Source organism: Otolemur garnettii, unplaced genomic scaffold, assembly GCF_000181295.1.
Source record: "Otolemur garnettii isolate 467f Iridium unplaced genomic scaffold, OtoGar3 scaffold00005, whole genome shotgun sequence".
Classification (NCBI taxonomy): domain Eukaryota; kingdom Metazoa; phylum Chordata; class Mammalia; order Primates; family Galagidae; genus Otolemur; species Otolemur garnettii.
The window spans coordinates 11,060,278-11,073,978 of NW_003852400.1; the positions used below are offsets into that span (position 1 = coordinate 11,060,278).

At 35.8% G+C, this 13,701-nt stretch overlaps 1 protein-coding gene across 1 annotated transcript in view; it reads right to left on the reverse strand.

The window, feature by feature from the left end:
• Positions 1–955: 955 nt before the first annotated feature.
• Positions 956–13,701, reverse strand: part of PCLO (piccolo presynaptic cytomatrix protein) — a 382,295-nt gene continuing 369,549 nt past the window's right edge. Inside the window, exons 23-25 of the mRNA XM_003782629.2 lie at positions 3,778–3,912; positions 3,250–3,395; positions 956–1,269 (exon numbers count right to left, since the gene is read on the reverse strand). Coding sequence (XP_003782677.1) covers positions 1,129–1,269; positions 3,250–3,395; positions 3,778–3,912 — 422 coding nt within the window. The 3' untranslated portion in view covers positions 956–1,128. The remainder of the gene's footprint in view (positions 1,270–3,249; positions 3,396–3,777; positions 3,913–13,701) is intronic.

Genomic DNA, 13,701 nt, shown 5'->3' on the forward strand with positions numbered 1-13,701 from the left:
TACAATCATTTAATGAATTGACTCATTAAGGGGAAAAAAGGTACCAACATTATGGAAAAGAAGAAATGACACTAATTGAATTAATCAATATCTCAAAGTGAATGTGGTTTATTTGCCAGAGGAAGAATTTTCTTTCTCTGTCAATACATCACTCAAGAGGAAAGAAATATTCAGGATAGTACATTTATTTGCAATTCCACAAAAAATAAGTTATCATGCTTCCTAGAACCCGCCAATTCAATCTAGGTCCTGTGGTACATAGATTGAAAATAATTTGACTTAGTGTTAAGTTATGGAGATTTTTAAGTTTTTATTCAAAATCCCAATATTTTGTAGGACAACATTCTTCTTTGTTAGCCATTCATGGTTTTATTTCTAGATAAATATAATTTTATTTCTACCTAGTTATTTCCTTTATTCTATATTATTTCGAATTTTACTGAAACAATTGTGCTTATACCATACGGATTCCAAAATTGGTGTCATACACCCTTGGAACATTCAGACACAGAAAAAACTTATACAATATGATCCATAACCACAATTTCTTCATCTCCTGTCCCATTTTCCCTACGAACACAGCTACCTCACTCCTAGTCCTTGACATACATTGCAGGCGTAGCCTCTGTCAGAAGCTCAAAACAGTATGCCGTCCAAGGAGAGAAGATGAACAAGAAAGATTTTTTTAATTTTTGAAAAATAAGATCGGTTCTATCATTTCTTCCTTTCAACCAAGATTTCTTTGCATAAAGGATTACCTTTGTGTTGCACTGGAAACCTTATTAATCTTTGAGCCTTATTTTTAAGCTACAGCTCAATGCTGCTCAAAGAATTTTACTTTAAGCAATTAAAATCTCTCTGTGTCTCTTGCCAGCCAAGAGAAAGTAAAGGTCTCAGAGCTCCATTTTTTAATTGTTTGCCTTCAACATGTGAGCGTTTTCATTTGAGTCTTTTGTATGTGTGTGTGTTCTGTAACAGTAAATTTACAAGGCTTTAAGTTTGCTTTCAGCACTTGGTCCCCTCTCACATTTGCCTCTGGAAATGTAGCTTAGTACAATCGTATCCAACCATAAGACTGGCTTTGCAGTTATTTAGAGCAGTTTCTATACCCTGAGCAGACACATTCCTTCAGTGCGTTTGAGTAGGACTGACCAAAAGTTTGTGCCAGTTGACTATTCTTTTTCTGAGATCCACTTTATCAAGCCAGATGCAGGCTTCACCAATCAAGGTCTTTTTCATAAACTTCCCTCCATTGGAGAAAAGCAAAATCTGGAAACAAATAGCCAACATTATGTACACTTAATATATACATATATGTGTGCATTTTTTCAACCTCTTTTAAGGCATTTATTCATCAAAGAAATAGCACAGACAGGAGAGAATGTGGCTGAGCTGAGCTGAAGTAGTGGGCAGAGTTGTAAGAGAACTAATAACCAAGATGCCCTCCCTCAGAAGAGTTGCTTGATATACATGGATTTACACCATCATTTCTATTATTCCCCCAAGGAAAAGGCATATCCTAAAAGATATGAGAATACTAAATAAATACTAAATAACCAGGTAATTCTAACCAAGTTTATGCTTAAACTGATGGAAAGTTTCACACACAAAAAAATTGCTAAATACATTTTCTTACTAGTTTATGAAATACTAAGCCTGCAAGTAAAAAGTTATTTGAATGCTGAAATAATAGAAGTTCACAAGTCATTGATTTTATTTCATATTTAATTTACTGGTGATTTTTATCACAGTATACACTTCCAAAGTAGTTTCTTAAGTCATAGGAGAATCTATCTTATCCCACAGAATCTCAAACTAATGGCTTTTTTTTTTTCTTTTAGAGATGAGTTGAAAGAAAGATTGAGGGCATTTGGCCGAGCTAAATATTAATCCTTGACAATTCTTTCTTTGTTTTTTCTCTCTCCTTTCTTCCTTTTTTCCCCCCCTCCTTTCTTCCTTTCTGTTTTTCCTTCCTTTCTCCAGATAATCCATCCTTATTCCTGGTTGAGATTTTAATTTTATGTTTCTGACTTCAAAACCTATATTTTTAGATGGACTATCTCTCCTGGTTTCTGGGATTGAAATTTCAAGTGACACCGTATATTTTAATTTAGGTCTCTGCCTTCTTACCAAATTCTCTTCAAACTCGTGATGTTTTCCGTGCTCATTCTCAGCTTCCCTCTCTGACTACTAAATTAATCTCTGTGATTGACACAGTAGTTGAGACAGAGTCTCTTTTAATTTGTATTCCTTTCCTCTCTAATAGATCTAATCCTCTCAATGCATGTTTTGGTTTTTTTTTTTGTTTTTGATTTTTTTTTTGTAATCTCTCTTGCATTTATCTCTAGTGAAAACCTTTACATTTTGATCCCTCTGTTACTATACTCTTCAATCATTTTTCTCCTGAGGACGTACTATATGCAAAGCATCATGTTAGGATGTAGGAAGAAGATCAATGAAAATACAGCCTCATCCTAGAGAAACTGATAGCATAGAAGCAGTGACAGGTAAGTATATAAATAATTGTACAAAACAGACTGGGATTAACACCCTAATAAAATAAGCAAAATGCTTTGTGAATAAGGTTTGATGAATTGCACCCAGGATCATCAGTAGAGGCCCTGACAGATGAGAGTATTGTGAAGGATGGAGAGAGATGGACAGGGAGCTTCGAAAGGGCGGAAAAATACAAAGGATTAGAGGCTTCGCCTGATTTGAAATGATTCTGGTGTGAGTGGAACATTGAGTGAGTGGAAAAGTATCAAGGACCTGAGACTAAGTCAGTATAATTAAAACTCAACTTGGAGGAGTCTTGAAGGATTTGAGATGATGGTGAGTCATTAAAAGGCTTCATACTAACCAGGGTTTTAAAAAGATAACTGGCAGTTCTGTGATGAATGAATTAAAGGGATGAGATAATAATGACAGATAGGCCAGGTAAACTGACAAAATGATTTGAATAACAAAATTGGGGGCCCAAACAGGATTAGTGGTGGTGAGCATGAAAACGAGAAAAATCTATGTAAAATAAACTCAGCAGGTGGTAAAGATTTGCAGCTGATTGGATAGGGTGAGTGGGCTGTAGAATTCCAAACAACTCCTGAGGAAGAAGATGCCACCAAGGCTTAAATAACTTCTCAAAGGTCATATAGTATGAATAGTATATAACTATTGTATAATTGAATGGAAAACAAATAAATACAATATGTATACCAATGATAAATCAGCCGCTATATAATACAGAGTTACCTGAAGAGAGTGGCCTGCAGGACTCAGGCTGAATCTAAAGGTTTCATTGAAAGAAGGCTCCCGATCGTGTCTGCAGACTCTTGTTTTTTTCTTGATCACCTTTTTCTGAGTAGAGATGTTCATCACGTATATTTTCACATATAAATCTGAAAATGAGAATTCAGCCCACTGTGTTTATCAACATACAAATTTCCATGGAAAGAATCATAACTGCATATTGAGAGTTCTTCCTACCCAGCAGATTGTGTATAATTTGGATCAGACAACATAAAGTGATTACAAGATATGCCAGTTTTATTAGCAATTTAAATTTATGTTTTTTCTAGTAATTACTGTAACTTATGAGTTGAAAAATATCTACCTAAAACTAGAAAATATTAGAACTTCTACCATTTTTTTCTGTTTTCTCATTTTTCTGATATATTTGGTGTATCGTTAAATTTTTAATTAGTATTTTTCCAAAATATTTAAGACACATTTTTATGTAGAAAAATCCTAGATTATATTGATCCTTACAAAATAAGATACCTGGTAAATGATCAGGAGACTTAAATTTGTACGTGATATTTCTGCATTGGAGAATTTCAACTATTAGTTGTTCACCATCCGTCTTCATTTCCTTCTTCAGGGCAATCTTGATTTCTCCCATTACCTGAGTTTTAGCTGGAAGAGTTTAATTAGAAAGTTAAGAAATATGTAATAGCATTTATTAAATGCTTAGTTCGATCATTCATCTACACATTCACTTGTGAAGTGTTTATGAAAAAGTAAACACCTTACTTCATCCTCTGGATACACAGATGAGTAAAATACAGTTCAAGCATTTAAGGAGTGCACAGTCTCATGGAGACGCTGATACATTACAAGTCTTTTCAAAACATTTTTTTGAATTTCAGATTAAAGTGGGGATACAGATGATCAGGTTACATTGCTTGCATGTGTTAGGTGAAGTCCACGTTGCCTCTGTGCCCGTCCCCCAGGAGGTGTGCCATGTCCCCTCACGCTGCGCCTGCCAGATGAGAGCACACCAGTCTCCCCTCCCACACACTGGACTTCAATTCTGTTTTTCCCTTCTGAGGCTGTGCATTTGTTCATCTCCTGGTTTCATGTCACTATCGAGTACTTTGGAGACTTGCTTTTCCTTTCATGTTGAAACAATTACAAAATAAGCAGAGATTGTCTTCCCATTATTCTTTATGGCAAAAATATTATTTAATAAAATGAAGGCTTATTCAGTTTGCAATTCAAAAATTACATGAATACATGTCCTCGAGTCAACTATTATATTTTGGCATGTGGCAGATATGCTTTATGTATATTTCTTAATTATCAGTCAGAATATTAGAAAGATATGTACTGAAGGGACTAGATTTCTAAACAATGGAACCGATAGGAGGATGCTCTTCAGTATAACCAGCATTTTCTCTTCTGTATGTGCCTGCTAGTAATGAACAGAGTGACGACCAGCCCTGTTCGTTGCTGCTGCCTTATGCTAAGTCGCTGGCAATTTTATCCCCCATTACTTTGCACCATCAATGTAAATGGCTGTACACTGAAAGAGGTAAATAGTATTTTAGTACATCTTGAAATTAATTTTAACCTTGCAGACTCAAACAGCCCGGGGGGGATCTGCAGGGATCTGTGAACACATTGTGAGAACCACTATGCTAGAGTATAGTTGAGGAATTTTTTGAAAGGAAATAAAAGTACTATTTGTAAAGTTGTAAAAATATTAGACTGTAGTTATTAAATCATTCATTTTGATTTGTCACATTTGGGGGATGTTGTTGTCCGATGTATTTTTTCTGGATTAATAAACTTTGGATAAATTCATTTAGATTTTTGAATCCATCTATATGCTGACATGTGGAAAATGAATCCATCTATATGAATAATCCATCTATATGCTGACAAAGCTCCCTTCATAGAGAAGTAGGTGAATCATGGGAATAACCAGCCCTAGGAAAAAGTTAAAGTAAACCTTTCAGAGTAGCAGCCTCAGCTTATCCCTGTGAAGACCCAAGGGTCTCAGGAGCGTCAGGAAAACAACCAGGGCTGTTTTAATCATGGAGATTATGGGAGCTCTCAGCAGGACACAAAGCTCAGAGTATCCGCTCATAGGAACAGGACACCTTTCAGCTTGGAGGAATGAACACTGGCAATAAACATTTAATCCAATCAGCAGAGGGAGCAAAACCAAGACAACTAGGGTGGCAAATCTATAAGGCAACTATCTTTTTTTTTTCATTGCCAAAAAAAAGTAGACAGAACTACTGCACCATCTCTCAAACCATAACTGGCCGGGAGGGAAAAAGAGGACTCTATCCTGGAAGGGGAGAGAGGCGAGGAAAATTCATTCACACTATTTGCAGCCAGTAGAAGTCCTGGCAGAATTGATCGCACTAATTAGCATGATGCAATTAAAAAGCAGGATACATATTTTTCTAGAAGAAATTCACTTTCATAGGTCATATTCCTTTATAGGCCTAAAACTAAAACATACCACACGTGGGAAATTTGTTTTTGTTTCCCACCTTCTCACTTGTGGAGGAAGGTGGAATGAAACACTTGCTAATGAAACGTCTCAAGTCCTCACACTGCTTGTTTCTTTCTTGGAATTTTAACTCCACATGCTTCACAGGGTGGTAAGTGTAAAGTTGATGAGTTACTCTCTGTTCAAAGCTTGTGCCAGCTTGCTTTATGCTACGAAAGGAAGAGAAGGAGGTGCTTATGGACGCTGTTTCAGAGAAGCCAGTTACATTAATGCTGCCTTATCCCGATCACCAGGTCTGCCCTTTTATAATTTTAAAATGCCTTTGTTTTTTGAAGCAGATATGTGCATGGTGAAAAAACCTTATGTGTCTACAGCAGCACTAGAGCTGCTTGAGACTGTGAACAACCAACAACAACAACAACAAAACAGTAAACAAAAAACAAACAAAACCCCCCACATAACCAGAGAGGACATGTGATAATATTTTGTCATAAAGAGTAAATGGCAATAGAAAATACTTTGTCCAGTCTCCTTGTCTTTTGGTGGCCTGAAATGTATGGTTCTTTGGTTTTATTAAAAGACTAAAAATTAATCCTGCTTCAGAAAAAGATATTTATTCAATAATGTGGCACAAACCCATAACTTAAGAACAGAAAGGAGAAGAGGAAGAAGTGGAGGGATGTAGAAGACATAGTTACAAAGTGAGATGACTAAATAACAGATGAGGTGAGAATGGGAATTACGGAGCTAAAGACACTAATAAGTCAACATGGAGCAGATTTAGATAAGAGAAAAATGAATATTACTGACATAGAGGAAAGAAACGATTAAGATATATAGAGAAAAACAGAAGGGCAGTTAGAGAATAGTGAAAAATATGATACAATATGTGTATAACTGGTTTCTCAGAAAAAAATATAAATTCAAGAGAATAGAAAGTAATATCTATTTAAAAATATAAAGATATTTCTCCAAAATAATAATGGAATAAATCTGTGGAGAAAAAGAACATGCTATTTTTCCCCAGAAATATTGATAATTGATACCTGGGTATGTCCCGTTTATTATTATACTTCAGGGATATAGAAGTCATTCTTAAAGGATCCAAGAGAAAACAAATACGCCCTCTGAAAGAGTGCATTAATGTATAAAAGAAAAGCAATTATTCTGGACTATTTAGGGGACTATGGCAGAGGATATACGCAAGAGTGAGAGAAGGCGAGAAATAAAGTAGAGAAAAGAAGTGAGAGAGACAGAGAGAGAAAGAAAGGAGATGGGTCAGGAGGAAGGAAGGAAGACGAGGGAGGAGGATTTAAGATGTAATCCAGGCAATGAATCAAATGATAACATAAAGAAGTGAGAAAACGTGGAAGTGAACTGACTTAATTATGGTTTAAAGCAGAGGATGAATCAATACTATTTTAAATTGAAATATAGTATTAAAAAATCATAATAACTCAGCCTCTTAATACTTAAAATTTTGTTTCTTGGTGAAATTTTCAGCCCTATTAACTTAAGAGGGGTAAAATATTTACTGAAATGAACTCATTTTGTTGTTTTTTGCTTGGATATGTGTTCCTCATTAAATTCAAAAATACATAATTATTTTTTACAATAATCACGCACAATTGAATTCCAGGTTAACAAAATTAAGCCTTGTTTTCTGTTTAGGTAGCTAAAGTGTTTCAACCAATGTAATTATTAAATTGGCTTATTTTTATCTTCCACAGTTTTCTTCTTTTGACACTTTCTGGAGCTTTTTTCTCCATTAAATATGCAGTGCCTCCCCACTTCATTTTCTCAGATAAGAAGTTTACACATATTTCATCTTTGAAAAATATGTGCATGTCATCTCCGCATACACACATCTATATACATACCTCTATCCTTAGCTATCTAGTTTATAGAGAAGTGTATTTTAAGAAAACTTTGTTAACAAAATATGATAAGTATTTCACGAAAAAAGTATGGTTGGAATCATCTCCATTTTACAGATGACAGCCACTGAGATATTTTGAATAATTTGCCCAAGTGTTAAATGGCCCAGCAGAACTACAATCTAGATTTTGGGACTTTTAAGTCTAGAGCGGTATTCTCTCACAACTACCTCTTATTTTCAATGAATAAGATTGTTAAAACATTGGCTCCTTCATGAGTATATTGTTTTAAAAATATTTTTGTAACACAGTATTAGAATGAAAAGGTTTTCAGAGCCTATTTTGCTCTTCTATTTTAGCAACATTCTGGACCTTAGAAGGTAGTGGAGATACTGCAATCAACTTTTCCATTGTCTAGACAACGGACAAGGTCTTACAGAAGTTATTGTCCACAAACACATATTAGATCAATTATGCAAGTTATTGAGATTACACAACCAAAACAGCAGTAAGAATTTCCTTACATCCTTACAAAGGCCCCTTTCAGACCTGCAGCTAGAGACTCTGAGGATCACACTGGTGTGATGGGCTAGCTGGCTCTCACTTGTCAGCCAGCCTCTATCCCATCCTATTGAGTCGCTAAATAAGCTAAAATCTCAGGCTTATAAGGAATTTTAAAAAAAGAATTTCTTGAAGCATTCATAATTATATGAGATCTTGTATGGAATTGGTTAAATATAAAAGATGCTTAAAAGAAGTGATTATTGACTGAGAAAATATTTCTTTTTTACTACATTGTTGGTACCTGTAACACAACTGGGCATACTGTAAGTTGAATTTTGCTCTCTTCAGAATTCTAAGAATTCTATTGCAACCTTAGCAGCTTTTGCCAATGCAGCACTGTTTTAGGCAAGTCTCTTTAGAGGCAAGGTTTACTTACCTGGAAGTAAATAAAATGTGGAAAAGAAGAAAAGGAAAGAACGATACTTTATAGAAGGAAAGTTTGTGTAAAAAAACATCTAGTGTGACAGAAATTCTTATCAATACCCAGATTTCCTTGCATGTCTGAATTTCGATTAATACATACTACAGACCAATGGAGCAGATCAGTGGTGCTGGCTAATAATGTGTGAATTGGTGACAGTCTTGGCTTATCATTTGTTATCTAGCTCCCGTCACTCATTTCAAATCAAGAATGTCTAGTGTGAAATTAAAATAGATTTTAAAAGCCCCAAATTGTGTCTTCTAGCCTTGTGAGATGGCAGACAAGTCATTAAATATCTTTGGTTTATATTTTCTCATATGTAAAGTGAAAATATATATAATAAGATTATTTGTATATTTTAACTCTACAGAGTAATAAATCTTGGGACATTTTCTTGTATTCCCTGACTATTGTTTAGTTCTGGCTCTCCACTAATTAAATATCTGTCCTGAATAATTTTGTCTGAACACTTAAGAGTTTCCAAACCCAGTAATTACAGAATGTCTTAGTGTCTTAATACCTGCCAAAAGCCAAAATAGTGATGTTTATTCCTTCAGGTGTAATTTTCTTTTTCTTCCTGCCACCGTTCCTATTCTATCATGTTTATGTCCAAAAGGTGATCCTTTTTTAAAAGCCAAAATTACAAAGATAAACTGTTAGTACAATGCATGGAACGGTAACTGCTCAACAAGCATTAGCTATTTTTCTCTTAACGTTTTTTATTTCCTTTTCGAAAATTTTATTTTTCATTGAAAATAATTGTAAATGTTTGTGGGGAACAATGTAATGTTTTTGTATATGTTTCCTATGTGCAATGGTCAAATCAGGCTAATAGGAAATTTGTCACTTAATATATATATTTTTTTCCAAAATTATGCAATGAACATCAGTTCTAGATGTAATTGACAAGTTACTAGGTCAGTTGCTTAATTTATTTGGAGTAAAAAACAAAACAAGAAAATCATATCTTTAATTATTCACAAAAGCCAATAGGTTTTAAAGTGAGATTTCCAAAAACAAAAGAAAACAAAACAAAAGGCCATTTTCTACTTTGCTAAACCTATTAGAGAGCAGAAGTAAGCTCACTATAATTTGTTCTATTCACCAGTCTTGCCCTATAATTCCAGCCAGGTGTATTAACATTATGCTAAAGTCTATGATAATTTCACCTTTCATGCTGAAATTATATCTCTTTTTTCCAAAAGTTCAAAGGCCTTTGACTGTGGTACTCAATAATTATCTGTAATTAGCGTTTACTTTTACTCTAAACCATATTCTGGAGTATCAAGGAAAGCTAATGAAATTTTGAAAATAAGTCTGGTAATCTTATTTATTTTGAATTTCGTCTTCTGGCTTATTGTTTTCTGAAATCTACATTAAAACCACTGATCTGTATTAAACTTCTCAGAAATATGTTTTCTGGAAAAAGTTTCTTACCTATACAGACTAGTTTGTGGGTAGGACAGCAGAGAAGGAATGAAAAACTATCAATATATTTTTAGAAGCTTTATCCTAGTTACCTGTATTTGAAAGGAGGGAGCAGAGTGCAAGTACACTATTTCATTCTACAGTATGTTAGATTTTATTCCAAATGCCCTTATTCTAAGACCTCATGAGGTCATCTCTCGATACATCAATGTCCTTGTACGGTGAAAACTGTGAAAATGAAGCAGCCAGCCCCGTTCTTTAGCTTCTTTTCTACCTACATGTCTTACAAATGACTGTAAATGTTTGGCTCTAGAACAGTCCACTAACACATACTATGGAAAAAGAGTTGAGAAGATAATTCTGAAGATAGAATTTGTAAATGTTTTGTGATCGTATGCAAATAATTTCTTTAAAATGCAACTGACTGCGTTTGGTTTTCAAGAAAAAAATTCTTTGTTCACCAAATATTTTAAAAAATATGAATTTTTGGGTGGTGCCTGTGGCTTAGTGAGTAGGGCACTGGCCCCATATACTGAGGGTGGCGGGTTCAAACCCAGCCCCAGCCTAACCGCAATAAAAAAATAGCTGGGGGTTGTAGCGGGCACCTGTAGTCCCAGCTACTCGGGAAACTGAGGCAAGAGAATCGCCTAAACCCCAGAGTTGGAGGTTGCTGTGAGCTGTGATGCCACAGCACTCTACCAGGGGCAATAAAGTGAGACTCTGTCTCTAAAATATATATATATATATATGATTTTCTACTCTCTCATGGTACACACTCATCTGTAACCAAGTGGATAGATAATATTGTATTATCACCAATAATAAATATTAATTGAATCATTTAAAAAAATAATTATCTTCTATTATTTCTTTCTTCCTTTTTTTTTTTTTTTTTTGAGACAGAATCTCACTTTGTTGCCTTCCTAGAGTGCGATGGTGTCACAGCTCACAGCAACCTCCAGCTCTTGGACTTAGGTAATTCTCTTGCCTCAGCCTCCTGGGTAGCTGGGACTACAGATGCCTGTCACAAGGCCCAGCTATTTTTTTGTTGCAGTTTGGCCAGGCCTGGGTTTGAACCCGCCACTCTGGGTACATGGGTCAGGTGCCCTGCCTAGTATCACTAGGTGCCGCCTAGTATCATTTCATTTTTTTCCTCAGCCATCTGAAACACAGTAGCTATTATTACTCTCTTTAAAAAGGGAAACTAATTGACAAAAGTCACACAACTATATTAAATAGATAAGCAGATAGCCCACGATTGCTTGCAAAATCGTGATACTCTATTTATTAATAGGTGATAGTAGTTTAGGGTCAAATTCACATGTCAACTCCTGGCATGCATGTGGGTGCATGGAGACTCAGGAATTGCAGAGAGTTTATTTTTGAAAGACTAGGTAAATCAAGACAGGGAACAAATGCTCACCCATTTCTTTCCAAAGCATTAATTTATACAAGTGTACTTTTTTGTTACATGTAGGAAACCTGTAATGACAATGTATTCAATTTATCTAACAACTCTTATGCTCCAGGCACTGTCTGTGTTAGACTAAGCCATTAAAGCATAAGGGCTGCACCTTACTTATCTTTTTCACCCATAGAAAAAAAGTCCACTCTATATTAGATGTTTAATGAATGAATTTTTGCAATTTTGTTAATCTCTATAGCAGACCTATAAGGTAGACATCACATCTACAGTGAAGACAGTGAATTATCAGATCTGACCCAAAAGCCCAGGCTTGTCCCACTCAACTAAGCTGAGGCTGCCAGTGAGAAATATTCTAGAACTTTTTCTAAATCTATGATTTCATCAACAATAACGATTGTATGTCAATCTATTAATATCATTTTAAAAATGTGTATATCAGAGTCCCTATTATTCAAAGCTATAGAGAGACATGACATTCTCAAACCTTCTCATGTTCTGAGGTTGAGTGGGGGCTAAGGGAGGAAGTATTTTGTTGTATTTTCATTAATTCTTTTCCTAAAAAGAAGAGTTCTGAAACCTTTCAATAAGACTTTTGTGTGAAATAACCCAGATTCAAGGAGATACTTTGTACAAGAAAGCAGACATTTTGGCCTGACAAAATTGAAGAGTTCTATGAAAGTAGGACAAGCCTGCACATTCTCTCTGTATTCTATTATATAAAGTCTTCTCTTCTTACTGAGAGAAAGCCAGAAAGAAGGTAATTTTAGGCAGAAAACCAGATTTTCTGATTCATCTCCATCCGTGTTTTTTGGTACCTGCTTCTTAGCATTCATTTTACTGTGACTAAAAATAAAACAGACCTCTTTTAAAACACTTTTTAATGAAAAGCCTCCTATTATACTGTATGAGACAACAACAACAACAATCTTTCACTACTAGAGAAGAAGAACTGAAAACTTAAATGAATATTGCACATACAACATGTAGAGCATTGAAATAACGTCTGAGAAGCTCAGGAAAACAAAACCCAAGAGTGAGACAGGAGCGTTGGTAGGAGACACCAATGTTGGTAAAGTTTTTTTTTCCAAAAAGGAGTCAAACTTGAGAAGATATCTACTTGCCCTGCTCGCACCTCCCCCCCCCCGCCCCGCACTGTCTTTGATGGGGCAGGCAGATTACACACCTGGGGAAGGATCAGTGTGTCCACACATATTCTCTGAGTACAGAGAAATGCCCACATCATCATGTAATGAATTTAGAAAATAAAACCAGGAAATAGTGTAATATCAAGCAACTTCGGAGCTCCTATGAGGAAGAATAGTTTGTTTCCATAAGAACGATGCTGCCCGTAACAGCAGGAATGACCTCCAGCTTCTCGGAGGAGTGGACAGCAAGAGGGCAGCCAGGTAACCTCTGCATGAACCCGTGAGCACCTCCTGAAGCAGGTAAACAGATGGCGGAGGCAAATGTTTACATTGGTTCAAGAGGTTATTTATACCATTTCTTCCTCTTTGTCCTTAAACAAACCCTACCACTGTTAAAACACAGGAAGCTTGAATGTCCTTGACTTTGTGGGTTTTACTTTCTAGATGCAACGTACAAGAACATTTTGCTGTTTCATTCCACAAAACCCTTTCTCTACCCAATTTTTTAGTTATCCCTTATCTCCCTTTCTTAACTGACATGCTAAGTAAAGGGCAAACTCTGGACTATCACCCACCTATTTATTGTTAATCTACCTGTGGGAGACAGGCTTTTCTTTTTTCCTCTCCAGGGTCTCTCTTCATCAGTGTCACCTTGCTTTGCCCCAGAATAAGAACACTATGAACTTTATCACTTGACTTTCCTTACCTTCTGACTTCCACTGAGGGTTAGTAACAAGCACCAGCAGCAGATCTGAAAGAGGCTGGGGTGCTACTTCCTCCTCCCCCTCAACCAGCCTGTTGGAGCTTTGTTTGGCAGTGACTGCTCTTTCCTATAAAGGTTACAGCTCCTGTCTGGAATCGCCTGGACCATGGCTCTGGCTCTCACTGGGTTCCAACAACAGCCTCTCTCTGTGTGCCTCATTAGACCAAGGGGTGGTAATGGCTTTCTTTGATATGTCCTGTGTGCTTCCTCTGCCCTTGTTGGTTTATTTAAACTTCCTCACTTTTAAAATGTTCGTTTCATTCTTTCTAACTATCTCCTTGAACATGTCAACTGATTCCTGCTAAGACCTTATGTAATATCCACTATTGCATTT